The sequence below is a fragment of the Phascolarctos cinereus genome, unplaced genomic scaffold, assembly GCF_003287225.1.
Source record: "Phascolarctos cinereus isolate Bilbo 61053 unplaced genomic scaffold, phaCin_HiC Scaffold_5;HRSCAF=322, whole genome shotgun sequence".
Lineage (NCBI taxonomy): Eukaryota > Metazoa > Chordata > Mammalia > Diprotodontia > Phascolarctidae > Phascolarctos > Phascolarctos cinereus.
Window position 1 is genome coordinate 318,039,798 of NW_027555958.1, and position 27,351 is coordinate 318,067,148.

A 27,351-nucleotide genomic window follows, 5' to 3' on the forward strand; every position below is an offset into this window, starting at 1 on the left:
ACTGAGGGGGTGGGGTGGGGGGAGTCGAGGGCCGAGGGGCAAGGGACAGGGGACATGGGTTGCCAGGGCCCCGGGGCCTTCCGAAATGGAAACCTTTCCTCTCCCAGGCTCAAGTTCAAAGCATTCACACAGGCCAGGGAGAACTTGGGGTCCTGGAGAGGAAAGGGGTGTCCCTCCTCTCTGCGCCCTAGCTGGATGTGGGAGAACTGTCATCTCATTCAAAGTCTGTCACCCTTCATCTTTTCTCTTACTTTTTTTTTTGCGGGGGGTGGGGGGTAGAAGAGGACTATCACCGATGTTCTCGGGCAGAGGTCTGTCCCTTCGGTTTCCACTCGGGTTCCCGAGGGCGTGGGAAGCTAGGCAATGACTTAGGGACAGTTCAGAACCAGACGAGGACACCCGAGATCGATGCACTGGCCCGCGCGGCTTCGCTGTCCGAGATCCGCCTGTACTTCCCCAAGCCCGGGACCCAGGCTGGCCCGAGTATCAGCAAGCACGTCTCCAAGGCCGAGAGCGTTGGGCGCTGAAGGGCTGCAGGCACCACAGGAACAGAGCTGAGTCCGCAAGACCCCATCCAAACCAGGTGAGTGGTGCCAGGGTGCGAGACAAGCTGAGCTCAGCCGGGGAACCCAGCTCAGGGCTAGAGCAGGAGGTTGGATGGGAGAAAGTACTGGGGTCCCTGGGAAAAAAGAGGAGGGGTCCCCAGCTTCAGATAGGGAAAATGAGAGGATGTTCTTGGGGGTGACAGCGGCAGCAAAGGGTCGGGGCAAGCACAAATGATACAGCAGACCTCTATTCTCCCCATTCCCTTAATATCTCAGCCTGAGACGGAAATTTCTCAGGAAACCTCGGGGGCTTCCCAGACTCTCTCAACTGTCTGGGTAGAACCAGTCACTATCTGTCCATGCCGTCTCCTCCGGCATGGCTGAACGCATATTATGATGAGTTTTAGTTTTCATGGTTAGGGTACCTTCTAAACCCCGGGCAAACATCTATTCTCCTCATTCGGTGCGGAGTAGACTTTATCAGCACCGCCTAAATATGGGCACCACGGTGGTGAGGGCTGTGGGGGGACTTTCCATGCAGTGTTTATTCCTTTATCTTCCGTAGTGTTTAGATTTGACATGGGCCAGAAGGATAGTAAAGTGTGTGTGTGTGTGTTTGTGTTTTGCTAACAGCCCGGGCAGCCGCAGGTAGGTCAGCGTTAAAAACAGACCACAGTGTGTGTGCGTTTGTATGTTGATGCTTCATGTAGCCGTCTGCAGGTCCTGGACAATAGGTTGTGCCCACCCATAACTGTCCATAGCTATCCTCCACTTGTCGGTTACACACACAAAGGTGGAGTAGGAACGAATACACCTGGTACAATAGAGTCCCCATTCTTTGTAGTGTGTACCTGCACCCTGGGGGATAGAATTTGGAAGACGGCGTTGTCTCTATTCCATTTTTAAAAATCCGTATTGTTTATTTGTCTCTCAGACATGTACTAACACAAAATATAAAGTATTAACACAGATATAAATATTTTAAAATTCTAAGGTCTATATGTTGTACCTAGTATCAAAATACCTGGTAATAACAACCTGTCAGGCAGATAATTCTGCCTGTTCCAAGTCCACTAGACTCTTCGAAGGGATGATTGTTTTTTAAATGCCCTGTACACCGCATATGTACTTTGTGAACCCAGGCTCAGGCCAAGTACATATGTACAAGCTGCACATAGAACATACACAGGTCTGGTAAGGTGCCTAAGGATTCTCACTGGGCTGCACAAACCCTCCCTGACAGACCAAGACTGAGCATTGTACTCCCTCACACGCAGCCCTCACAAGCAATCCTGGGAACCCTCCAGCCTCCCAGGATTACAGGCAGCCTCTCAATAGCTGCACTGACCTGCGGCCTGAAGCCGTGGGGGCTGGATTCGACCCTAGGTCAGGCTCTTTGACTTGACGTTCCGCCTTCGGTTCTGCCTTTTGTTATCTCCCCCGTGGGCGCTCCTGCCCGCCCAGCAGGCATCCAGTGTAACAATCGCCTTGCCAGGTTCCGTAAAGCCCTGTCTACACCATGTGCCACCTCTATCTCTGACCCTCCGTGAAAGACGCAGGAAGCTAGGGACAGGGCAGGCACAACTGCCTGCGGCCTGGGCAGGATGTGGTCTCTCCTTCAGGGATCTTTTAGGACACCAGGATTCGTGACTAGCGCCTAAGTGCCTGCATCGTCTGCAGGCCAGCTCCTTGGACCCCAAATTCTGTGTGTGCACACTTGGAACTAAAAAAAACAAAACAAAACACATAGAGCCCGGGCTGTTTTGTGTTTCTCCTCGGGGCACTGTCCAGTGGTTGTGTAAGCTCCCCCACCCCGTGCATCCCCTCCCCAGAATTATTCCCAGCTCTTCGAATTATTTTGCTCCCCCAAATCGGCACTGCCGCCCCCAGCCCAGTACACCACCTGTGCTTCTCTCCTTTCTCAGTGGCCGTCAACCTCCCACCTCAAAGCCCTCCTTGCATCTCTCAGGGCACTTTTTAGGGCACACTTGATCCAGCCAGTGCTCTGAGAGAACGCTCTACAGGGAGATCCGACAGGGCATCGAAAACCAGGCCTGGAGAACGACGCGAAGTAGCAGACCAGCCCTGGCCGGCCTTGGGCTCCTCGCATCTCTTTCTCCACCTCTGGTTTCCCTGGAGCCCGGGCACTACTTCTGCCCGAATGCAATGAGAGCTGGGAGTGGGGAAAGGCGGGGGAGGAGGGAAAGAACTGCAGACCCGGGCGGGTCCCGGGGGGCAGCGAGTGCATGTCCCTTTAAGAGGCGGGGGGGGCAGCTCTTCCTGCATGGGGCTGGGGGACCCGAAGCGGGGGGGTAGGGGCGGGGGTGGCTGGCGCCAGGCGGCTGCTACTCCACAACAAAGCTCCGGCCCCTGTCACTTCGCATTTGGCCTGCACCCGCAGAAGGGCGGGAGGACGCACGTCGAGCCCGCCCCGACTGTAGGGACCCCTCCCTTCGGCCCCCTCCTGAGGACTCACACACTAACTCAGGCGCCAAGCCTAGGTGGGATTGAGGAGGAGAAGGGGTGGGGGGGAGTCAGAGCTCCCTCCATAACTGAATTACTTCCACCATCCCTTTCCCCGAACACCACCCGACGGATCACTGGGTCTCTCCTGGTTCTATGCCCCCTTGCCAGAGAGCTGGAGGCAAAAGATTGACCGAGACACCCAAGTTTCTCGCCCATCAGCTGCCTGGGAGGGAGGGAGGCGGCCGAGAGAAAGGCTCTGATGGCCCCAGGATAAGCGGAGAAGACGAGGGGGCAAAAGAGCTGAATTCTTGTCTCTTTACTGGAAACAGACTGGTCATGCAAGGGGGCGAGTTACGGCCTGAGGCTAGGTTCTTGTTTTAAGGAGAGGGAATGCGTTTGTCCCTCTTTCTTCCCTTTCGCAACATCTTACCCTCCACCCCCACTTCCTTTTCTTATTTCTCGACTTTTAGCCGTCTTCCCGGTGAGCCAGAACTTTTCATTCCCATCCCCGGCTCCTAATCGTGAGAGAGTTCCCAGTTTGCGGATAATCCGCTCTCTTGGCCTTTCTGGTTTAGCGCTTCACACACACACACACACCCCCTCAGCCCCGAACAACGAAATCGGGCGGAGGGATGTGAAGTCCTATTGCTGACCCTTTCTTTCCTCTACCCAGAACCCAGAGCGGCATCTATCTACCCCTCGAGGTACTGGAGGAGCGTAGGCGGTTAGGGACCCTAAGACAAATGTGTACTCTAGGACCTCTCTCTGCCGGGTTGAATCCCTCATTGTGATCGCAAGTATTTGCTCCTGGATTCCCCCCGCAGCTCCCGTGCTGTCCCCCCACCCCAGTTATCCGACTTTCCAGCTATCTCTCTCTTCTAGCCCCTCTGCTTTCCCCACGCTATTTTTAGCCGCAAGCCAAGCTGCCCGAGGCGCCAGCCTCAGGCAGACAGAGCCTAGAGCCTAGCGCTATGGGTGTCTGTCTCTGTCTCTGTCTCTCCTGCTGTCTCTGTGTCTCTGTCCTCGGCAGGGGGAAGGAGGGACACTCGATGACCCTGGGCACTACAGCTGCTGGGTCCTGTCTCGACCACTTACGCAAATCGTCCGTGATGGCTTTAAAAGCCCCACTCTCAGAAAGGCGCTGCCCGGCCCCTCCTTATCACCCCTGTACCGTAATTACCTCCGTGAGAAACGGGGAGTGACAGCAGATTCCCAATGCACAGCTCTGAGGGATCCCAAGAAGCTCGCTACCTGTGGGACCTTTTGGAAGACACTTAATCTCTCTAGATTGCAGTATTTGCACAATAGACGGCCTCTGAAGCGCCTTCCAGTTCTCGATCTATGATCCTGAGGCCGAAATGAGGAAGGAGACAGGGCCAGAGACAGAAATTGTCCTCGTCCGTCACCATTCCCACGACTGCCAACACCACCCTCTGTACAGTGGCGGTGTTTTGTTTTGCTCTGATTTGTTTTAAATCGATTTTTCGCTTCCGACTTTTATAATGAGGCTGGCTCCTTCTCCAGAGCTAGTATCTCTCTGCCTCCTCCAGGAAGTCCTCTAGGATTGCGCGGGTCCAGACATTCTTCAACTTTCTGGGACAAATTTTCCCTTGTGGCTATTTTCAGAGTCCCGGCATATTGATCGCAGGCATGGTGTAATGTGGCGTGGTGGAATGTGTGCGTGAACGTCAGTCAGTCAACAAGCATTTATTAGGTTCCTACTATGTGTCAGGTACTGTGTTAAGCGCTGGGGATACAAAGAAAGACAAAAACAGCAACAAAAAAACCCAGCCTGGCTCTTAAGGAACTTACAATCTAATGGAGGAGATAATATACAAACAAGTGTGTGCAAATAAGCTAGGATACGGGATAAATTAGAGATAATCAACAGAGGCAAGGCACTAGAATTAAGGGTGTGTGTGTGTGTGTGTACTGGAGACCTGAGTGTAACATAAAACTTCCTTCTCTCACCTTCCCCATCTTACCCTTCCTGTCTCCACCACTAATGTCAATGGGTGCATGAAGGTTGAGGATCTCAGCAGTCTCCTGCTCTGCCTCTGCCCCAGCCCCAAGCCTCTAGCTTAGATCCGAGTCTTCACTGCCCATTGCAAAGCGGAGGCTTGCACTAGTGGAAATCGAAGTTATCCACCACTCGCCAGTTCTTTTTTCCATTTGTAGGATTCTCAGACACGTCCCTATCCGGAGAATTCTCCCAGTGACCTTTCCTCTCCTCCGTACCGCCCCCCCCATGCAGCTTTGAATTATTTTTTTTAAGTTTCACTGAAATCTTTTGTTTTTACATCGCCTTTATTTCCCATTATATCACTTCCCCTCCTCTGCTGAGAGAGCCATCGCTTATGAATAAAGAATTAAGTGGGGGGTGGCAGAGAGCAGTGCAATAAAACTGACACGTCAATTAAGTACAAGTTTATGCCCAGATCTACCTCCTTAGCTCCCTACCTCTGCAAAGATGAAAAGGGAGTGTATTTCCGTCTTTTTGGGGGGCCGAAGAACTTTTCGTTCTCATCAATGTGGAAAACTTTGTCATATCTGAGGCAAGACCCAAGGTACAACGGTTCCCACCCCATCTTCAGGGGCCGGAGGTTGAGTCTATAAAGCGCAGAGTGTTCAGGGGGGAAAAGTATGATAACTGGTTTGTGGGATGTCCTCCCGCAGTTGTATCCTCCGCGGTAGTTCAGAGCTCTGCTCTTTCCTTAGTCCTCGTGGTCACAGCTTAAACGTGTGCCCTGAGCCCCAGTTTCCATAGGCTGCCGCCCCCAGGATCAGGGCCATGTTCCTCAGCTTTCCCCACCATGCCCCGTCTGCATGGGTCCCATGTGGTCTCCCTCCACCTTCCACATTCACCTGGGATTCGTTGGAAGGTCATCCCCCTCGGGTGATTTGATCCAAAGACCAAAGTCAGGCGCACAGCCACAGACCTCTCCTGCAGCAGGTGTGTAGACACACGGCCTCTTGTGCCCCGAGCCCGGTCCAGGGCCACTGAGTTACCAGGAAGGCATCTGGGACAGGGCTGGGAGAAGAACCCGAAGGTTATTGAAAAGGTGAAGGAAGCGTGAGAGATGAAGGAGAAGGCCGAGGAGAAAAAAAAGAGAGAGAGAGGGAAAAAAAGACAACGAGGCGGACAGAACCGTTTTTTCTGTCTGAGCCCCCATTGTCGAGGCGTCACCTCTTCAAGGAAGGCCAATGAAACTTTCTTTCCGGGAAGCGGCTATAGGAGCTGTGTGCAATTTGGGGGTTCGGAGATGGTGGTGGTGGACGCGGGGCGGTCGCAGTTTCTTCTTACCACCTGTAGGCTTTCCTCTTCTCATACCTGGGGGAAGCTGACTAAACCCGGGGACTTGGAGATAGACAGGAAAGGGGGAGGAGAGAATGGGAAGGAGGAGGAGAGGAGTGAAGGGCGACAGAAAGAGGAAAAGACAGAGAGAGAGAGAGAGAGAGAGAGAGAGAGAGAGAGAGAGAGAGAGAGAGAGAGAGAGAGAGAGAGAGAGAGAGAGAGGAATGTGGGTAGAGATTGGGAGATAACGCTAGAGATCCAGACATCGAAAGGGACAAGAGGAATGAGAGACAGTGGGGGAGAAACACTGGAGTGAGAATAGGGGAGAGAAAATGAGGATCCCAGAGATATTAGGGAAGGACAGACGTGGTGCAGTGAGGAAGGCGCGCTTTCTTTGGAATCAAAGCACCCGGGTTCAAATTCAGCTCTTCCACCTAACTACCTATGTGACCTTGGGCAAGATATTTCGCCTCTCCAGGACTTGATGTTCTCCAAAGGCTTGGACAAGATGCCTTTTAAGTTCCCGTTCATCTCTACAGCTCTGATCCCAAGACCAGGAAGAGGGTTGGGGATTAGGGAGACAACTGAGAAGAAAGAGGCAGAGACGAAATAAGAGACGAAAATACAAGGACAGGAGAATAAGATGCAATATGTGGGGGAGAGAGATGGGGAATAAGATGGAGAATGAGAAAACCAAGGAGCAGAGAAGGTTAAAAGATGAGAGACTGGGGCAATAAAGGGCTGCCTGGAATAAGAGACTAGAGAAGGAGCCCCAGGAACCAGCATGGGAAGGGCAGGAAAGCTGGTCTTTCCACCCGCATCCCGAATATTTGCTTCGTTTTAGAAAAGCTTTTAAAATTGAGGGAAAAATTTTTTTTCGTTCTTCTTTACCCTTCCCAATTCCTTCTTCCGTTTCCATTAGCGTTCGGGTTCTTCTCCCAGTTCTGTTCCAGCCTCCCTTCGGGTCGCTCAGTGGCTGAGGGGAGCAGTCTGAGCTTAGGAGGCCCTGCGCCCGCACACCTGCTGCAGGCGGGGGCTGCAGCTATGCTCCTACCGTTGTTGCCTGCGCCAAGTTACCCGAAGGGGTGACCTTCCAACGAAAACCTGGTGAAAGGAGGTGGAAGGTGGAGAGGGACTCATTCCAGACGCGACGGCAAAAAATCGGGGGTCCAAAAAAACAGAAAACCTCTTTCCCTCTTTGTCCAGCAAGGTTCCCTCAACCCCACCCAGGCCAGAAGAGACACCTCGAAGCCGTAAGGCATGAGGAAAGGGAAGCCTTCTGTGGGCCTGAAGGGAGAGGAGGTGTAAAGTAGACGAGCTTCGGGGAGAGGGGGGCTGTCTCGTATTAGCAAATTCAAAATGTTCCTACTGAGGCCCCGGAGACCTGACGTTCTGCCCCTTTACTCGTAATCTCATTCCACCTAAAGCTCCAAAAAGAAATAAGTCAACTCCCCTCCCCCATACACACACACATACACACACGTTGGGAAGGTGGGAGGGGGGTTTTGTAGGAAGGGGCCTCTCTAGGTGTCCTCACTGGCCCACTTCACTCTTGAGTAGACTGAGTTAGTAACTGCCCCTGGGTAGAACTGGATATAGGCACACGGAGCTAGCTGAACCTAACTGAAGTGTTTCCGAGTGGACCACATTACTTAGGGCATTCGGCTTTAAGAAGCCCCATTCTCATTCCATGAATGTGGTTCATTTGATCCGGCCATCGGCCCTTTGATGGAGGTAGTGAAAATGTTATTGCTCCTGTTTTACAGGTAAGGAAACTGAGACTCAGAGAGTTTGGGTGGGAAGGAGGTTGGCATATAGGATTTTAGAACTTAAGCTAGAAGGGACTTCAGAGGCTATTCTAGTCCAACTCCTTTCTTTTTTAGTTGAGGAATCTGAAGCCCAGAGTCTAAGTGACTTGTCCTAAATCACATAGGTGTATCAGAGATGGAATTTGAACCCAGATTTCCTTTCCTAAGTTTCTGTAGGAAGTGGAGGGATGAGGAGAAGAAGAAGAAAGCATTAGGGACTCATCCTTTGAAACCAAATATGTTGGGGGAGGCGGGGAACTCCACTAAAATCCTCCTTCAACCTTGGGATGGTATGGAAGTGAGCCTGAGGGTCTCCAAGGTAGAACCACTGGCTGCCAAGCTCTGGAATGTCCTACAAAAATGGAAAGATTTTGATTACTGCTGGTACTGGATAGAGGGAGGAAGGGGAAGATGCACTGAATTTAGGGTCAGAAAACCTTGGGTTCAAAAGCTACCTCTGCTCCTTCTTTGTCTCTGTCTCTGTCTCTGTCTCTGTCTCTGTCTCTCTCTCTCTCTCTCTCTCTCTCTCTCTCTCTCTCTCTCCATGTGTGAGAGAGACAGAGAGACACAGAGAGAGACAGAGACAAAGAGATGGAAAAGAGAGGGGGGGGAAGAGAGACAAAGAAAGATGAGAGACAAGAGAAAGAGAAAGACTGGAAGACAGAGACAAGAGAGACAAAGGGAGGGTGGGAGAGAAAGAGATGGGAGAGAAGAGATGAGAGATAAAAGAGGGGGGAGGAAGAAAGAAAGACAAGAGAGGAAAAAAGAGAGGAAAAAGAAAAGAGAGGAAAGACAAGGGAGAGAAAGGAAGAGAGAGACGAGAGAGGAGAAACAATAGAAAGGAGAAAAAGGGAGGAAGAGAGACAAAAGAGAGAGGTGAAAGGGTGGGAGAGACAAGAGAGAAAGACAGGAAAAGAGACATAGAGAGACAAAGGGAAGGAAGGAGGGAGAGAGATATGAAGACTAGACTGAGACCTCTCTCTGGGTCTCAGTTTTCTCATTTGGAAAATGAGAGAGTTATACATCAATTACACCTAAATTTGCTTCCAGCTTTAAATCCATGACTGATCTTTGAGAATCTATTAAACTAGCTGAGTTCAGAGGCCATTACCACTTTGGATGCTGGGTAATGTGTTTTTTTTTCCCTCGGCAACTCATGAACACTGTCAAATAATAATAGGATAGTGACTGAACATATGATTTCAATGGCAGTAGGAAACTCCCAAATAATGAAATCCCCTCCATGAGGGAAGATAGACTCTTTCACTCCAATTTAAAATCTTAAGAGTTGAGAGGTTAAAGGTCACATAGCCAGTATGTGTCAGAGGTGAGGTGGACTTGGACCCAGGTTTTCCTGGGTTTGGGGACAACTCTCTATCCACTATACCACACTGACATTTTTATGACCATTTAAATTATGCAAGGCACGTTACATACCTTAAATCTTTTGAACCTCATAATGGCCCTGTGGGGATAGGTAATAGAGGTATTTTTTTGTTATTATTGTTGGGACATGTGATTTCACTGGTATAGAGAATTCTTTCTGCCAATGAGGCTGCTCTGCAATTCTGCAAATCCAGGGAAGGGACCTCCAACCCCTCTCATTTTATAGTTATGGAAACTGAGGCACCAGAATATTAAGTAACTTGCCCAAGGTCATACAAATAATGAATATTAGAGGCAGAATTATAACTCAGGTCCCTTTTGCTTCCTTTCTAGTTTCAGAGAGTTGCCTGGGTGCGCTGAGAATTTAAGTGATTTGTCCAAGGTCACACAGCCAGTGTGTGTAGGAGAACAGATTTGAACCCAGGTTTTGCTGTCTCCAAGTTCTGATCTCAATCTATTACTACTCCTATGCTGCTTCTCGTATTTTAGACCTTGTTATTTTACTGAGGAGGAAATGGAGTCTCATAGAGATAAAAGGACTTGCTCATAATCCCACAGCTAAAAAGTGTTAGAGGTGGGATTCTTCAGTCCACATTCAGCAAGCTTACCCCTACACCAGGAAGGTATAGATGGGCTAGAAGCCTCTGTTCGTGGATGGAGCTGGCACACTACTGACATTAAGGCTTTTTCAAATCTATGTGTAAAGGCCTGTCCCTAAAGGCAGGTAACAAAGTATGTGTAGCAGATTTTTGCTCATTTTCCCTTTTGATTTACACACAGTCAGGAGATAATGTCTAAAGAAACTCCAAAGAAAATTGTGCCCTTCCCACCTTCACATTGTCCCCACAGTCTCAAGACTACAAGGAAGGGGGAAGGCTTGGCTCCTTTACCTTGTTAGCTGGAATGGAAATATCTGGGACTTCTGGTCCCAATATAGCACAGAGAGGCAGCCCTTGGTAGTGGGTGGGATCTCAGGCTTAGCATGGTCCCTGGCTGTCATTATACACACAGGTGCATCGAACAAAGGTGTGTATTTGCATCTCTTACCCTGCCATGCTGCATTTCCAGACTTCTTAGTTTTTGCAACAGAGATGGAACCTTTCCTCAAGCCCCACAGGGCAGACCAGACTGGCCAGTGTTTAGGTGGTTAGGATGTCACTGCTTCCTCCTCTATTGCCTTTTGGGGAAGTCTCTTCCCCCAGCTCTGCTGAGATCTGGTTTATATAGGTGTTTCTCGTGAATGGAAATGGGCATTCTTTCCCCTTCCTCAACCAACCGCACACACTAAGCACCCAGAGGACATAAATACAACATAGAACAACAGATATTTATTAAGCACCTACTGTGTGTAGATGCTTGGGGAGATGTAAAGTTTAAATGACCAGGACAGGTATCTTTTATATCTGGGAGCACCAGGAAGCCTTGGGAATGTTGGAGGGATGAGAGTACCAAGCAGAGGTTTGAGGGGTTCAGGTCCCCGGATCCCCTACCATTTAGGAGTATGATCATCGATTTATTTATTTTTAAATTTTTATTTTTATATTTCTATTTTAATGTTTACTTAATATTATTTATATATTTTCCTTTTCAGATAATTCAGAAATTCCCTTCCTTCACCCTACCTCCTCCACCCACAGGGACAGTAATCAGAGAGAGAGGCAGTCCAGGGTCTCTTTCCTTAGGAACAAGTTTAGTTTCTAGTCCATTCTCAGAACCTTTATCATCCTTCTGCTAAGAGGTGCCACTTCTGAATCCACTTGTTTTCTCCCTAGTTTGGTTCTTCCAGGAATTCAAGCACCCTCGGATCGAAGAGCCATGGGTCAGAGGAGGATAATGTAACCATGCTAAGGAGAGTAAGGCCACGGGGATTGTAGATACCTTTCCTGTACTGGTTTTGGGCTTATCTGAAAATCACACCCTCGAGTAGCCACCACTTGAGGTGGGCTTGACCTCAGCTGAACTCCATAGACAGTGGGCTCTTGGAGTCTGGATATGTTTCGGTCTGGCCTCCCCTTAGGAAAAGGTCTTGGAGGATTAGTCCCATTACGACTCCCTTCCATCATCTGTGTCTAATGCCCCTCCCTAGGATTTAGCACATACACAGATCAATCTCCCATCCCATTCTGATTCTTTCTCCCCCTCTGAGCACCAGGGAACAAGCAGTAATCTTTTCTTTTGGCAGGCAGTGATATTAAGGCCCAAAGAAGTTAGATGATTTTCCTAAGGTCACAGAACACAACCATAAGCAAGTCCCTTTTGTTCTGACTAACTATCAGGCTACACTGCCATAGACTGTCCTAGATTCACAGGACATGGTCTATGGGGGGGGCTGGTTGGTGGCTGTTGTCCTTCATGTTCAAAGAAGACCAAAATGACATCACTGTAATGGGGTCAAGGTACAGTGTGTCCAACTGTGGATGATCAGACCAATTATGAGCTCAGAAGACTCTACCTCAGGTCAGGCACAAATAGTCCATATGACCATTTGGAGCAGAGATGTCTCTCAATCTGCACATCTCATGTTCCTTTGAGCTACTGCAATTCTGCTTTGCTCATAGAGCACAGCACCTTCTTTGATGCAGGTACACCATGCTGGGTGTCCTGTGCCAATGTCTCCCATGTTTCACGATTAATTCCAAAGTTCTTCAGAGAGACATTAAGATGATGGAAGACACTGCCCTAAAGCTAAGAGTGTGCTGTCAGCCCCCCACTGCTTAGCCATTACCTTCTAATGATTATAAACTGGGGAGTGATCACTTATATTCCCCCAGATTAGCCTCAATCTAGGGCTGGAGACCTCTCTGATAACTCCAGTTGCTATGATGGCAGCAGCCTAGGGCCAGCTTATCACTGGTGGGCAGGGTCCCTAAATATCCTTCCCTCTGCACTGATTGAAGGCCATTGGGCAGATAAATAATGAGGCTGTCCCCATTTTCTCCCAGTCCTGCAGGTCTGGCCCCTGACTCAGGCTTTTCTGCAACTAGAGGAAGTCCAAGCTGTCCTGGCTTTGAGAGAAAATGATTATCAGGCCTGGGGGCATCGGTTCTATGAACTGGAGACTCTCAGCCTGAATGCTGGAGGGAGAACTGACAGTGCTGAGTCTGTATAGCATGCCCATTCTGCACTCAGGAAGGAACCAGGGAGGGTAAGTCTCTATGGGAGGCCAGGTTTGAAGGAAGAGGAGCCATCTACTCCAAGCTGGTGGTACCTAGACCCAGGAGGCAACATTATATCTATTAGACTGTAAGCTCCATGAGGGCAGGGACTTTGTATTCCTTTTTATGCCTGTGCACACAGTTGGCATTTAATATAATATGTATTAAGGAAGATTGCATTAAAGAGGTAATCTGGTACAGCAGAATGAGCAGTGACCCTGCAGTAAAGAAGACTGGGTTCAAATCTTACTACCCACGTGGTCTTGAGCAAGTCACCAAATGTCAACAGGGTCTCAGTTTCTTCATTTGCAAAATGAGGGGAGCTGGGCTACAGAGCTTCTTAGGTCCCTACAAGGTCCAGATTTATGATATTATCGATAAGCATGCACTAAGTAATGAGGGTACAAGACAAAATGAGGGCAGACAGTCTCTGCCCCCAAGGAAGATACATTCTATCCTGTGACCAAGAATGAATCCTGGCTCTGCTACTTATAAACCATGTGACTACGATTGTGAGCAAAGCATTCATCTCTTGAGCTTCCATTTCCTTGCTATAAAATGGGGATTATAATACTGGGGCAAATGAACCACCTCCCAGGATTTCCCAGAAATAGGAACCTCATTGGAGGTACATGGAAATTGTGTTGAACTTGGAACCATGGGAGCTGAGTTTGAATTTTGACTCTGCCTCTTGCTACCTCTGTGACCTTGGGCCAGTCCCTAAAAATTCCTGAACTTCTGTTTCTTATCTGTAAAATGAGGGGCATCACTAGATGACCTCTGATGTCCCTTCCAGTTCTGAATCCACAATCCCATGCCAAATCATTTATGCCAAGTGCTTTTAAATCTTTGACCCCATATACATGTAAGCTAATAATAATGCCAATGTGTTAGGATGTATAAGGATGATGGACGAGGTCAGGCCAATGGGATGAGCTCCCAACTTCTCACTACCTCCCAGAGGATGGGGATTGGGATATGATTTTATTAATCCAGGGAATTCCCAGATGAGGAGATGCCCTCTACCAATGCAGGTGGGCAACTTCTAAACCTTTCTGGTATGGACATGAAGGGGACAGAGGCATTTAGTTGTTTCCCACTCCCTTCTTAGTACTCATTCCTTTTCAGTTCTAGGACAACATTGTTTCCTGATTTTCCTCCCTTTCTAACCATTCCTCCTCTGTACAATTCAATGGTTCTCCCCCCTTACAAACAGAGTATAGCATTCAAGAACCTTCATAGATGGACACCAATTCACCTTTCTTCTTTAAAAAAAAAATATTTCAGGGGGCAGCTAGGTGGCGCAGTAGATAGAGTGCCTGGCCTGAAATCAGGTAATGCGGTGGATAGGGCACCGGCCCTGGTGTCAGGAGGACCTGAATTCAATCTGGCCTCAGACACGTACTAGCTGTGTGACTCTGGGCAAATCATTTAACCCTGATTGCCTTAAGAACAAACAAACAGTGGATAGAGCACCAGCCCTGAAGTCAGGAGGACTTGAGTTCAAATCTGCCCTCAGACCAAACACTTGACACTTACTAGCTGTGTGACCCTGGGTAAGTCACTTAACCCCAATTGCCTCGCAAAACACACACACACACACACACACACACACACACACACACACACACATTTCACTGATGCCTAAAAATATTTGTCAGTTCCCAATATGACTCTCTCCCCAGAAGAACTCTGGTAACAAAGAAAAAGCTAAGTAAATCAAACCAACATTCACCATGTCTAACAGCATTTGTAGCATCTTTGCCCCTCTAGTCCACCAGCTCTAGAACAAGAAAAGGGAGGTTTGTTTCATCATAAGCCCTCTGGAATTGAGACTAGTCATTAAATTAATCTGGATTCTTACATCTTTTAGTTCCAAGGCAACTTCCTGGTATTATTTCACATTACTGCCTTTTACAATCAGACTGGATATACCTGTTGGGTGTTTTGGTTATCTCCTCTTGAACTATTCTACCTCTATGCATTTAGCCATGCCATTCTGTCTCTCACCCAACCCAGCCCCTATCCCTAGCCGTTAGATTTTTAGATAGAGCTGGAGATCACCTCTACATTTCCACCTAGTGAAATTATGCTCTTCCTTCAAGTCATAACTGAGATGTTAACAAATAGAGGAAATCTTCCCTGAATACCCCTCTTCCTAGTAGAAGTGATTCCGCCACCTTGAAATTCCCTGTCCTTCACTTTGACTTCTGCGTATTTATTTATTCTTGTGGGGGGAGGCAAATGGGGTTAAATGACTTGCCCAGGGTCACATACCTAGTAAGTGTCTGAGGCCAGATTTGAACTTAGGTCCTCCTTATTCCAAGGCTGGGGCTCTGTCCACTATGCCAACTAGCTGCCTCATTGCCTTCTATACACTTATAATACATTCTTTTTCCAAGGGTATGCAGTGATTATTTTTAAATTTTTTATTTATTTAAAAGCTTTATTGAGGACTTTTGTTGTTGTTGTTTTCTTATATCACATTAATTTCCCAAATCCCATGCTCAATAAAATGCTCTCTTATAACAAAGAAAACCAGTTAGGTGTGACCAACAGACATAACAGTAGTTGACAGGTATGTGACATGTTATAGGTCTCCATTTCTACTGAGGAGGAAACATCTCTATCTCCACATGTATGAGCCTTGAATTACCGTTATAGGTATACATGTCTTACTCTTTCAACTATAGTGTAGGCTCTTTGAGGTCAGGCACTATTTCTGCTGGCCCTTCCCTGTTTGGCAGTCTTCTCCACTCTTCACCTCCCTTATCTCAGTTCCCTAAATAGCTGATTTTTTTAAACTCTTCAAGGCCTCCAAATACACCCTCATTCCTAGCCCTTGACAGATGATTAGACTGATAGGCGCTTTTGAGTGCCCGCCATCCTTCAAAAAATTTCAGTATAAGCATCCACTCTGTCCTCCTTGTATCTGATCATGGAAGAGGAATCCCTCCTCCTTACTATGGCAGATCTCTACCTGAATCCTTGACTCTTTTTCTTCCTGCCTTCTTTAGGATCTTGCTACAGCAACTGGCCTCTCCATCTTCATTTGCCCTTTCCCATCCCTTGGCCCTTCTGCTGAACCACCCCATCTCTCTCATTCCCCTTCACAGTCAAAATTTTTGAAAAAGCTGTCTATGCTCAGTGCCTCTGCTTCCACACCATCCAATAGGCTGCTGCTATAATTTTTCCTTTTGTAGCATCTCCCATGTATGACTTCTCTCCTCTAATATTGTCACCACTCTGGTTCGGGCCCTATCATCTTACATCAGTCCTCCCTCATCTTAGTGCCTTCCTTCAATTTACCCTGTATATAGTGTTTGTTCATAGTTTACATATTGACTCCCCCATTAGACTGGGGGCTGAGAGCAGGGACTATTTCTTTGTATCCCCAGAGCTTGGCAAGTGACTGGCACATAGTAGGGACTTAACAAATGCTAGTTGACTGCCCCTACAGCTCTACTGAAACTGCTCTCTTAAAGGTCACCAATAATCTTTGAATCACCAAATCCAATGGCCTTTTTATTCAGTCATCAACCTTCCCCTCTCTGCAGTTTTTGAAACCATTGAAACTGTCTCCCGCTTGGCTTGAGGTACCACTCTCTCCTGATTCGTCTCCCTGAGCCTCAGTTTCCCCATCTGAAGAATGAGGGGGTTGGACTAGATGTCTCTGAGGTCCTTTCTAGCTCTAAATCTCTAGTCTTCTTTTTAATAACTTACATTATTTAGCATGTTAAGGTTTGCAAAGCACTTTCTGCACAACACTTTGAGCCACCGAGTGCAACTGTTATTTCCATTTTACAGATGAAGAAACTGAGGCACAAAAAAGTTAAGTGACTTGCCATAGAGCTAGTAAGGGTCAGAAGTGGGATTTGAACCCAGGTATGCTGGACTCCAGATTTAGCAAGCTCTGCTGTATACCAGGCGTCTGGGTCAGGAGTCAAATGCAGGTTTCTTAATTTCAAGTCCTTTTCCCAACCCCTCTCATACTCTTTCCATTATACACCAACCTGCTTTGTCTCTAACCAATCCTTCTCTGTCTATCCTGGGTCCTCTTCAATTTGTCCTATATGCTTTCCCTTTGTTTACTCTCATCACTACAACCAAGTCTAGGCAGACGACTTCCAAATCTGCCTCTCCAGCGCTGATCTTCCTTCTATCTAGACCCACTGGATTTGAAGTCAAGATGCTGATAGAATGCAGGCTCCTCAAGGGTAGAGAGGACTACTTTATTTTGACTTTGTATTCCCAGTGCCTAGTATGACGTTGGGCATACAGTAGGTTTTTAAATCCCTACCCTGACACCATCTAGCTGCATGGTCTTGGCCAAGTTACTTAACCTTTGTGAGCCTCATTTTCCTCCTTTGTAAAATTCAGAGGGTGACTGATCAAAATTTGGTCCTCATGCTCACTGCTAGCACCATCTTGGATCATCTGCCTTGCCCAGATGGGCCTCCCTAATACACCAATTTCAAAAGTGATGTTGTATTTGGAGTCAGAGGACCTAGATTCAAATCTTAGCTCACAGAGGCAGCTTATTGCCTGTGTGACCTTGGGCAAGTCATTTAACTTGTCTGGGTCTCAGTTTTCTCAACTGTAAAATGGGGAGGGGGTGGACTAGATGATCTCCAAGGTCCTTTCCATCTCTGATCTACAAATAAGCATTTATTAGGCACCTCTTGTATATGGGGCACTGTGCTATGTACTGGGAGAGAAATAAAGTTTAGCTATGTCCTAGTCTCTACTTTCAAGAATCCCATACTTGAATATGGATAGAAGACAGAAGCAGTATAGTGACATGGTGGAAAGAACACTGAACTTGAGATCATAAAATACCTAAGGTCAAATCCTATGCTGAAACTTTATTAGCAGTGGGAGTAAGGGCAAAAGGCTGAATCTCACTCATGTGTAATATTGGCATATGTAAAGTATGCATCATGATAAGACTACGGGGACCTATGTCATGGGAGATCATTGTGAAGATCACATGAAATCATGCATATCAAGCCTTTTTGTGGATTTTAAGGTGCTATGTAAATGTCAGCTATTTCTGCCAGGCACCTAGTACATAGTAGGCATTTAATAAATATGGACTTGAAAAAAACTGTCATTGGACTAGATGACCTATATGGTCTCTTCTAGCACCAAATCTATGCTCATAATCTAGCTCTACTTGGACATCTGGCTATCTTCTCCAATTTTGAATTTGAAATTGAAATTTGGAATTTGACTTTTGAAATTGAACTCATCATCCTTCTTTTCCTCCCCCTTTTTCTGCCTTCATTCTTTATCTCTAAAGCACCATTCTTCACCCGGTCTCCCATGTCAGAAACATGATGGTGTTTTTGATTTTTCTTCTCCTTGGGTAAGCTACTTTATCTCTCTGGGTAGGCCTCAGTTTCCTCAACTGTAAAAGGAGGTCCACTCCAGTTTAGGAGCCTATAACCTATCTTCATAACATCTCTCATACACTACCTCTTATCTCTATTTATACTACCTCAGTACTGGACCAGCCCTCTCCACCCCATTACTGATTATTGCAAGAGTGTTCTTACTTATTTCCCCACTTTCATTCTCTTCCACCCACTCTCCTTTCAATTGGCTCTTTGAAGACTAGTCTTTTCCATGCTCAGATCCAGATATGTTACCCCACTGCTCAAAAAACCAAGTGGCTTTCTATTGCTTACCAAGGAAAGTTCAAACTCCATTACCTGGCAGAATCACAGAGGGACCCCTTCAAGGCCTTTCATAATCTGCCATCACTCTGCATTTCCAGCTTTATCTTCAATCCCTTATCATAGAGTATGCTATATTTCAGCCAAACTAGACTACTCTAGTCTTCATCTTCCTTTCTCCATCCATGTGGCCCCATTGCCCTGTGTCTTCCTACCGCCACCTTGTCTCTCTTTCTCTTATATTGTTCCCTATGGCGGCAATGCCTTTCTGTCTATTGGATTTCTACCCTTCGGTTAAAATTCAACTCAAATGCCACCTTCTCTATGAAGCATTCCCTGATCTCTTTGATTGGTAACAATTTTTCTAGAACTTCATGGAGTTCTGTTTTCTATATTTCTAGTGCTTTTAACTATTATTAAACATTATGTAATGTATCTGTTTGTGTCTTATTCTCAGATTGTAAGCTCCATAAGGAGCAAGGATTGTGTTTTATTTAAATGATGTATCTCCTTTAGGCTCAAGCACGGTGCTCTGCACACAGTAGGTGCTTCATAAGTTTGTTGAATGAAGGAATAGGCCCTCACTAGTTTGGATTGGACTTTATATACATCGTGTGTGAGGGTCAAAGGACAGGCAAGGTTCTTTATGTACTGTATTATTCCACCCATTAAAACTTTATCTGAAATCACTTATTCTTCATTGGGTTTGATTCAAACATCCAAGGCTGACTGGGGTGTGTGTGTGCGCATTATTTTCCTTTCCTCTGGGGGAACAGGGCCCTCCAGGTTGGTCAAGTTTGATATTCTACCTTCCCTCTCAAACCTGTGAGAAACAGGGATCCCTGTCCCCCTATGGGTCCCAGCCCCTGTGGGTCTAAGATAACCTAGTGTAATCTGGAGAATCACCAAGTCCAGAATGCAAGGAGAGAGAAGGAGAGAGAGAGAGAGAGAGAGAGAGAGAGAGAGAGAGAGAGAGAGAGAGAGAGAGAGAGTGTTTAGAGGGAACAATGGGAGAATACTCCCTGAAGTGCCTCCTAGGATTATCAGAGACTAAGAACTATTCCCTCCCCAGCTGTACATTTTCTCTCTCTTTCTCTCTCTCTCCTTGGGATCCATTATCCTGAGAATTAACCCGCCCTGCTCCCCCTCCCCCAAAAAGTCCAACTCCAATCACATAGATAAGCATTAGGCCCTGGCCTACTTTCTCTCACCAGCTTGGCTCAGCATGTCAAAGTCTGCCTTAATGAGAGGTAAGGAGTCCAAAGCTTATGTAGGCCTCATCCTTTTCTGGGAAGAGAAGAGAAAGGAGGTGGAGAGTGCTCAAAGCAGGACCAGGACCCATATGCCAGAGTCAAAAGTCAATAATTCTCCCCACCTCCTAATCCTACTTCCCCCTCTCCCCATGTTTCCAGAGAACCAAGGCTTGCCACAAGGATATGTGTGACGGAGACAAGCTGGACCTGTGTCCCAGGGCTCAGTCCACCCCCTGGGGAGGAGCCCCTTTGCACGCCTCACCAGCTCAGGGACACAAAACCTGATTTCAGCTTGATTTATTGGACAAGACGTGCACTTCTTTACAGAGTTTCAATAACCATGGCTTCCTTCACCAAATAGAGGAGCTGAATCTTAATACAGGATTAGGACAAAACAGGGGATTGTAAGAAATAGCAATTCTTCCCATGAGCCAAAGGGGCAGTAGGGTTGGAAAAAACAGACAACTTTCTTCCTCCATTTTCCATAATACTCCTGGCCTCAGTTCATGTGGCAACGGGAGGGAAATGGGTGAAGGAAAACAGCAAAGCAATGCTTTGTTATATCAGAGGAAAGAGGGACGGTGGCCACCCAGCGTAGAGAAGCCAGATTCTAGGCCCAACTCAATCCATCTTCTCTCTACCCCCAGCCTCTGGAGCTCTGGGCTCTGCTGCTGGCCCATGAGTGGGCTGTCCCCTTCGCTGGTTAGAAAATACAAAACCAGATCCAGTGTGTAACATGTGCCACAATGAGGGTGGAACTGAGCTTCTGGAGAGGGTCTCCTCTGGGCCACGCTGAAGAGGGAGGGAGAGCAGCCATAGAGCCATCAGGTACTTTCAGTGGCTGTCTCTTCTTATCACAGCAGACAGATGGGGAAACAGGCTGGGTTCTTCATCAGTATGCTTGGGTAGGGTGGTCAGTGGAAGGACAGCAGATGCTGGAAAATGTAACCAAGCCTGGGTCTTCCCGTCCCTGGGAGTAAGAAACTTCCTCAGGGGGCAGGCTGGCTGGAAGTAGAGTTGTTACTGTCAGAGGAGGCTAAGGGAAGCCGGAGGGGAAGAGACTGAGGGGCTGACTTTCATTGGTGGGGAGAGGAGACCGGTAGCCGTCGAAGTTGCGTGGGATGCTGCCACTGGTGGAGCCGGAGCTGTTACTCAGAGTCTCAATACTTCCCTCGCGTTGGAGCTCTGCAAAAGAAAGAGAAGACAGCCAGGTCATGACTACAGTCTGAGGGGTGGGAGGGAGAGCTGCTCCCTGAAGGGCCAGGGGTTTGCTGGGATGTCTCACTGCTGTCTCTTCAGAAGCCTCTGGAAGCCACCAGAAGCTGATCTGGAGCTTAGGGTCCCAGACAGAGGTCTGGCTTCACTGTAGGGCACCAACATTAGGCCAACATGGTTAGATCCATGCATGTGCATATAGAGGTACATCCATGCAGGCTGCAGAATATGGAGGAATACATGAACAGTCTCTCCAGCAGAGAAGAAGGGCCCTGGTTATCAGCTCAGCTTGTGCCCTGTGTATAGCAATGGGACCATAGTGTCTGAAGGAGGGACAAATCAATCATAGCTCCCTCCTTCCTTTCCCACTCTCCTAATGCACATATATCCACTTTTAGTACAAGGTTCAAAGTCCATAGGTCCATTACCATGCCAACCCCAGTCTGTGGCACTTTGCCTATTGGGTCTTCCTAGCCCCAGAGGAGCACCTAAGTGAGGGTGGCTCTGCTACTGGGTTGCCTTTCTCTGTCTGTCTGTCACACACACACACACACACACATACACACACACACACACTCATCCCACCTCCTGTCAACCATTTGCTCAATTCATCTTTGGAACCTCCTGGAAAACCTCTTGTTACCACCATAGGGAGAACAGGATTAAGTGGTAGGGAGATAGGCGGAAGTTACATACAAGTGAATAGATAACCACAGAGCTGCTAAGGTTCCTCTGTTCTCCTCTCCAGGTGGCTGCTGACAGAACATAGGGGCTGAGACGTAGGGCACTCAGACATTCCCAGTAGGGTATGGAAGTTCCCTTTCAGATCCTGGTCCCCTTCTCTGGGCTCTGTTATGGTACACCCAGGTTCTTTCCCCACTTCGCTGTGGCTACCCACCATGTGCCATCATGTCAGCCTGGCAAGAAGCTGACCCATAGCATACCCTGTCAGCAAGCAACCCCACTGCAAGGCGGCCTCCTTTCCTGCCCAGTGCCATGAGCTCAGGAAGTCAAGGCAGTAATTTCAATCAGCGAGGAGTGGCCAAACCCACGCCGATGCTGTACTTATCCTGTCTGGTCCGGGCCCTTTGGTTGCTTCTCATGCATAGCTGCCTTTGCTTAGGGGCCCTGACTCCGGCTGGACACCACTGGTCAAACAAAGCCTGCCCAGGCGCCAAGCAGGCAGCAGTGGGGCCACAACCGCAGAGAAGCACTGCAGGCCAGTGCTATCTGTCACCAGTATCCGAAGAGTCAAGGGCTCTATATTTCCTTCCCTGGGATGAGTAGTTCTCAAACTTTTTGTCTTAGGACCACTTTTCATTCTTCAAATTATTGAGGATCTCCCAAAGAGCTTTTGTTTATGTGGTTAATAGCCTTCAATGCTATTATGAAAAGTTTTGACTTTGAGGATTCCCTGAAAGTGTCCTGGGGACCCCCAGGGGTCCCTGTATCACTGTTTAAGAAACTCTGACTGGAATTGAGGAGTCTGCAAGGATCCTAGGAGTAGAACTGCCATGGCTCCAGGACTGATTATACAGCATTGGAGCATAGGGCCAGTATAAGGAGATGGATGAAAAGGGGAGCTAATTATTAGGTGGGTGCGAGGATGCAAGAGCCTCAGCAACTTTTGTAGTAGAATGAAAGCAGTTAAGTGAGTAGGGGTGGTTGTGGAAGGCAGTGAGTTTACAGTTGGTTCTGGTAGTTTCAGGTCCCAGGGATGAAAGTTGAATACACTCCAGGCACCATCTCTGGATGGCAGTGCCCAGCTTAGTCTTTCAAAGTGAGGGGCAGGGAGGGGGCAGAAACAAGGCAATCAGTTGGTTTGATCTCCTACTTCCCCTCAGCTATCCATCTCTCCCCTGTCCCCACACTGCCACTCATCCCTATCCCAACCAATAAGGCACAGGCTGTGGACAACAGAGAGAAAAAGAGAAGGAAATTCAGATGCAAACCAGGAAAGGCAACCAGCCAAGAGCTTCAGGGAGATATGAGCAGGGGGAGAGGGTCACACACCCTCTCCCTGCCACCCCCTCCCCCCTTCCCAGCACTCTGAAACCTCTCCAGGTCTTTTCTCTTTCTTTGTACCAAGATGGCGGGTTGGGGGTGGGGGGTGGGGGAGGAAGACTGGCTGGCAAAGCAAGGAGATGAGCTGAAGAGTTCATGGCAGGAGGAGTAGGGAGGATGCTGAAAGATTCTCACCTTCCTTCCCTCCCCCCACTCCATGCTTCCTAGGGTCAGTACCTAGGAGAAGAAGGAACTTTATCATCCTCCAAACATCAGCAAGGGTCAGGGTAGAGGAAGGTTTAGGGCATTAAGAGAAGAGGAATGCCAGCATGCCCAGGACAAGGTGCTTCAGAAACAGACAAGCAGAGAGCCCAGGCCTAGACAGCACATCTCCCCCTCCCCTCTGCTCCCCCACCCCCACCCCAGTGCTGGGTCTACAAGCAGATGGACAGGGCTGGGCCTCTGACAGTCACTCTCTGGACAGCTGCTATCCCCATGCCTGGTGAACAAGCACCAGTGGGACTGCTATGTCTCAGGCCGCCCTTCCTGCCCCTACCACATGGCCAGTCGCTTCAGCCTGGGGGAATTTTATAGGGCAAATGTGCTGTCCCCTAGATGCTCTGTCATCTACTAAGGACTGGATCGCTTAGCCATTCTAGTGAACAAACCACAAAGAAGAAGGCGGAGGGAAGCAGGATTCACTGAGGCAGCTCAAAGACTTGGAGTTTTGCTCCCTCGGCAGATGACTGGACAACCGCACCCCATGGTGCCAACCAGAGAACACTGCATAAAACCATGAGCCTATTTCAAACCACTGGGGGGAGGAGAGATTGGGGAAAGGAAGGGAGAAGAGGGCCCCCAAAATGCTGCCAACATCAGCAGGATGTCCAGCCCATTAACCCTGAAAGAGTGGGGACATGGAGGAGAATTCGAGACTTGAGGTTCCATTCCCTGACTAGGCCAATCATGAAGGATGCAGGGAACTGGCTGCTCCCTGGCCACGCTCCAGGGAATTCTCCTAGAAGGCCCAAGGGAGATGCAGGAAGTACATGTGTGGGGGAAGCCAGCTTCGGTCCTTGACTTCTTTCCATCCCCTGCCCCACCCAGCCCTGGTTAAGTAAGCTAGAAACGGAAAAAGGTTGCCTTACCTTCCTCCGTCACGCACGCACAATGCTTTGTTATTGGAGGGTTGTTCACGAACGCTGGGCTGATGAGATTGTTTTTTTTTTCCTTTTTTTTTCCCTTTTGAAAAGAAAAGCATTGAGGCATCTATTTTGAAGAGATATGGGTATAGCTAAAGAGGCAAATAGGTTTGGTTTCGTTTTGCAAGCAGGTATACAAGGGTGTCAGGAGAAGGAAGTCAAACTTGGAAGTTCTGAAGCTTTATGGAGAATTTCCATCCATGAGGACATTGCCATGCATGTAGGGATCTGTGAGGAACTCCTGGGAGGGGAGTAGTGGGGATGACCAACTGGGAAGGCTTCCAAGATGGAAGCAGTATGATAAAGAAGATGGGGCAGGAGTGCAAAGTTGGGGAAGGGGAGCAGGGTATCACAGCTTACTCCCAAACACATGCAGTGATTAATCTGGGGGAGGGAGCAGGCAAGATGGGGTCAGCCTATTCTCTTGGGAAATTTCAGGTGTGTATGATGAGGGACATAGCACAGGCTGGGCCTCCTTTTCCCTCCTTCCTTCTCCCTCCCAAGGCTATGGCGGGAGGTCGCATCTTGTAAGCCATAGCACACCGTGTACCAAACTTCCCGCCCTTGCTTGTCTCCAGGGATCCACAGGGGGTCCCTCAGGAAGAGAATAATGTACACCATCCATTGGGGCTGCTGGAGATCAGCTTTCTCCAACATCCCATCCCCTAACAATGCCTCCCCCCAAGTGACTGGGAGTAACAACTACTTCCAGAAAAGTAAACTGGGCTCAGAAAGAAAGTAATCCTATTACCTGGCTCCAGACATAGTTTGTGCCCATGGAGGTTGGGGGGACAGGGGATGCCATTCTCCCCATCTGCAAGATGGGAGGGGTAAAGGGGTGATGTCACTAGTTCAGGGTCTTGTAACCAGTCTCCCACAAGGTTCAGCAATGGATCAAGAGGTCTTGACTCCCTACAGAGTCAGTCTTAGATGGGCATGTACAGGGCCAGAGTGCAGGCAGGAAAGATGGCTGTCCCTGGGAACCAGGCATAGGTCAGAGGATGGAGAAGTGTTCAGAGATATCGGGCAATCGTAGGGGGAACATTATGTTGACCTCTGCCTAGCCCATCACTTATAGGAGTTTTTGAGGCCTGGACATTCCAAAGACTTAGGGCAGAAACTAAGACTTACGTCCTTAGCCCCTGGCTGCCCTAAACCCCCAGCACTGAGGAATGTTGGAATGTAGAATGATGATGCAAAGGTACCCGAGAGACAGCCAGGGATGGGGAAAAGGCCCCTTCTCAGGGTCTCGGAGAATAGAGAATGGGTCTGGGATTTAGAGTTCATGGGGGAAGAGGAACTGGGCTAAGTTTTACACACAGACTGATAGGAGGAGAAGAAGAGAGAGTCTGGGAGAGGGAATGTGAATCTTCAAGGAAGTTTTATATATATATATATGTATGTATATATATATATATGTATGTATATGTATATGTATATATATATATGTATATATATATGTATATATATGTATATATATATATATATATATGTGTGTATATATATATATAAAAATGTTACACATGGGCTCTTCCAGAGATAGCAGGCTACAGCTGCCTTGGGAGGCCTGACCTGCTGTTTCTGCTGGCTGTCTCTGCTTAACCTTTCTGGACTCAGGTATGGGCGCATGAGGGCAGGCAAGGCTCCAGCCCTTGCCAGTGTCCCTGCCTCTCAATGGCATCCTCCCTTTACACATATCTGAGGAGGAATCCAAAGCCCTTCTGGAAGTGGTATGTGGAGTGAGGGCTGACCCGTGAGGATGCCAAACCTGGGGAAATGTCTGCCTACAGACAGGAGGATTCTATCTGGCAGGGGCAGGTGCTCAGGGAGAAGGGTGGCAGGGATGGAAAAGGAGCACATGAAGACAGGCTCTCATTCAGGGTCTAGTTACTTTTCTCTCCTTTCCCTGGAACCAAAAGCTGCAGGCCTGAAAAATGTCTGCAAGGAAAGTAAGGGTCCAAGGGGCCCTTGACAGGGTCATTCCATCTTAAAAGGTCCAGCCTCAGTTGTGAACGTCTCTCTAGGGGCATATTTACTCAGTGTCCAGGGAAAACACAGTAGGGCTCCCCTGCCCAGGACCCGTCCATGATGTGTCCTAGCTCCCCCCACCCCATGTCCTTTCCCTTGACACTCAACACCCAGCTCCCATCTGGCCTGCCCTGTGGTTCTTCCTTCTCTTTTTCTCTTTTTCCAGATTCACCTGCTCACAAAGTCTGTCAAAGTCTGGGTCACATAGAGCCCTCTATCCATCCCTTCCAGCTGGGCAGCTGTCTGGAGATGCCAGGAGGGATCTGGGAAGGCTCATCTGCCACCCCTGAGCTTCCAGGGTACATGACACTAGGTCCCAGAGCCGGCCAGAGGAGTGAGCCATTCAGAAGGCTAGTGTGCTGACACAAAGAACTTATACATGCCTCTTTTCATAAACTGTCAGCACAGAATCTTCAAAGTGTACTGGCCTAGGGTGTCTGAGTCTGCGGAAGTTACGGTATTGGAACAGCAGCATCTACCAGGGTCAGGCTGAGGTGTGTCCATGGTGGGGTGGGGGCAGGTAGGACTAGCCCTGAAATCCAGAACTTTTAAGAGGCAGGCCAAGATTTCCTTCAGCCCTCTACTGCTCAGTTGAAACACATTTAAAGCACCCCCAGCATGGGATTAGAAAGTCATTACCTAGATTCAGTCAGAAACCCCTGGGCCTCTCTGTGGGTGGATGGATAAGTACAGGTCTGGCCAGCCAGGAACTCAGGTGGGGGAAGGGGGTGAGGCCTAGCTATCTCTCCTGTCCCTCCTTAGGTCTAAATCTGAACCTCCAGAACTGTCAGTTCCATTTGGTAGAAGGCAGAGAGGAATGGGAAGGAACTGAGAACGCAGAGCTGCCTGCAGGTGGGGGCTTCTATCCCTCTGGGCCAGCCAAGGTGCATCCCCCAGGACTGTAAAGGCTCAGGCTGGCCTATGTGGGGAAGGAGAGGGCAGAGGCAAGAGCAGCAGCTGCAGGGCTCATGGCCTCCTGCCCTTCACTGCTGCTGAGGCTCCAGTCAGGCTGGTTTATAGCCTCCAGTGTTGCCCATTAAAGGGATTAGGAGGGTGTTTGGTTTGTATTGCATGGACTGGGGCCACCCCAACCCCAACTCCCTGGAAAACAAACTGAGAACCTACCCATTCCAACACGTGGAAAGGATGGGGAAGAAAGGGGGCAAGAAAGAGACATATCATGGCCAAGGGAGCCTTATTTCACTCCATATCTCAGGTTCACCCCGAGATCCACGGTAGACTGTACACTAAGCTTCCTATCCCTTTTGTGTGTCTTGGGATCTGCCCTGAGTCCCAGAAAGGCAGCAGTGGTGCCC

The 27,351-nt window shown here is 48.5% G+C and overlaps 1 protein-coding gene and 1 long non-coding RNA gene across 2 annotated transcripts in view; one reads left to right on the forward strand and one right to left on the reverse strand.

The window, feature by feature from the left end:
- Positions 1 to 42: 42 nt before the first annotated feature.
- LOC144457762 (uncharacterized) lies at positions 43 to 19,022 on the forward strand. The gene is made up of 2 exons (XR_013487245.1): positions 43 to 583; positions 12,443 to 19,022. It is a non-coding gene; the product is annotated as an uncharacterized LOC144457762 (long non-coding RNA).
- Positions 19,023 to 19,868: 846 nt separating this feature from the next.
- The window catches only part of BCAS3 (BCAS3 microtubule associated cell migration factor), a 766,782-nt gene continuing 759,299 nt past the window's right edge, over positions 19,869 to 27,351 (reverse strand). The window contains 1 exon segment of the mRNA XM_078156106.1: positions 19,869 to 20,771. Within this exon segment, the coding sequence (XP_078012232.1) occupies positions 20,623 to 20,771 (149 nt within the window). The 3' untranslated portion in view covers positions 19,869 to 20,622.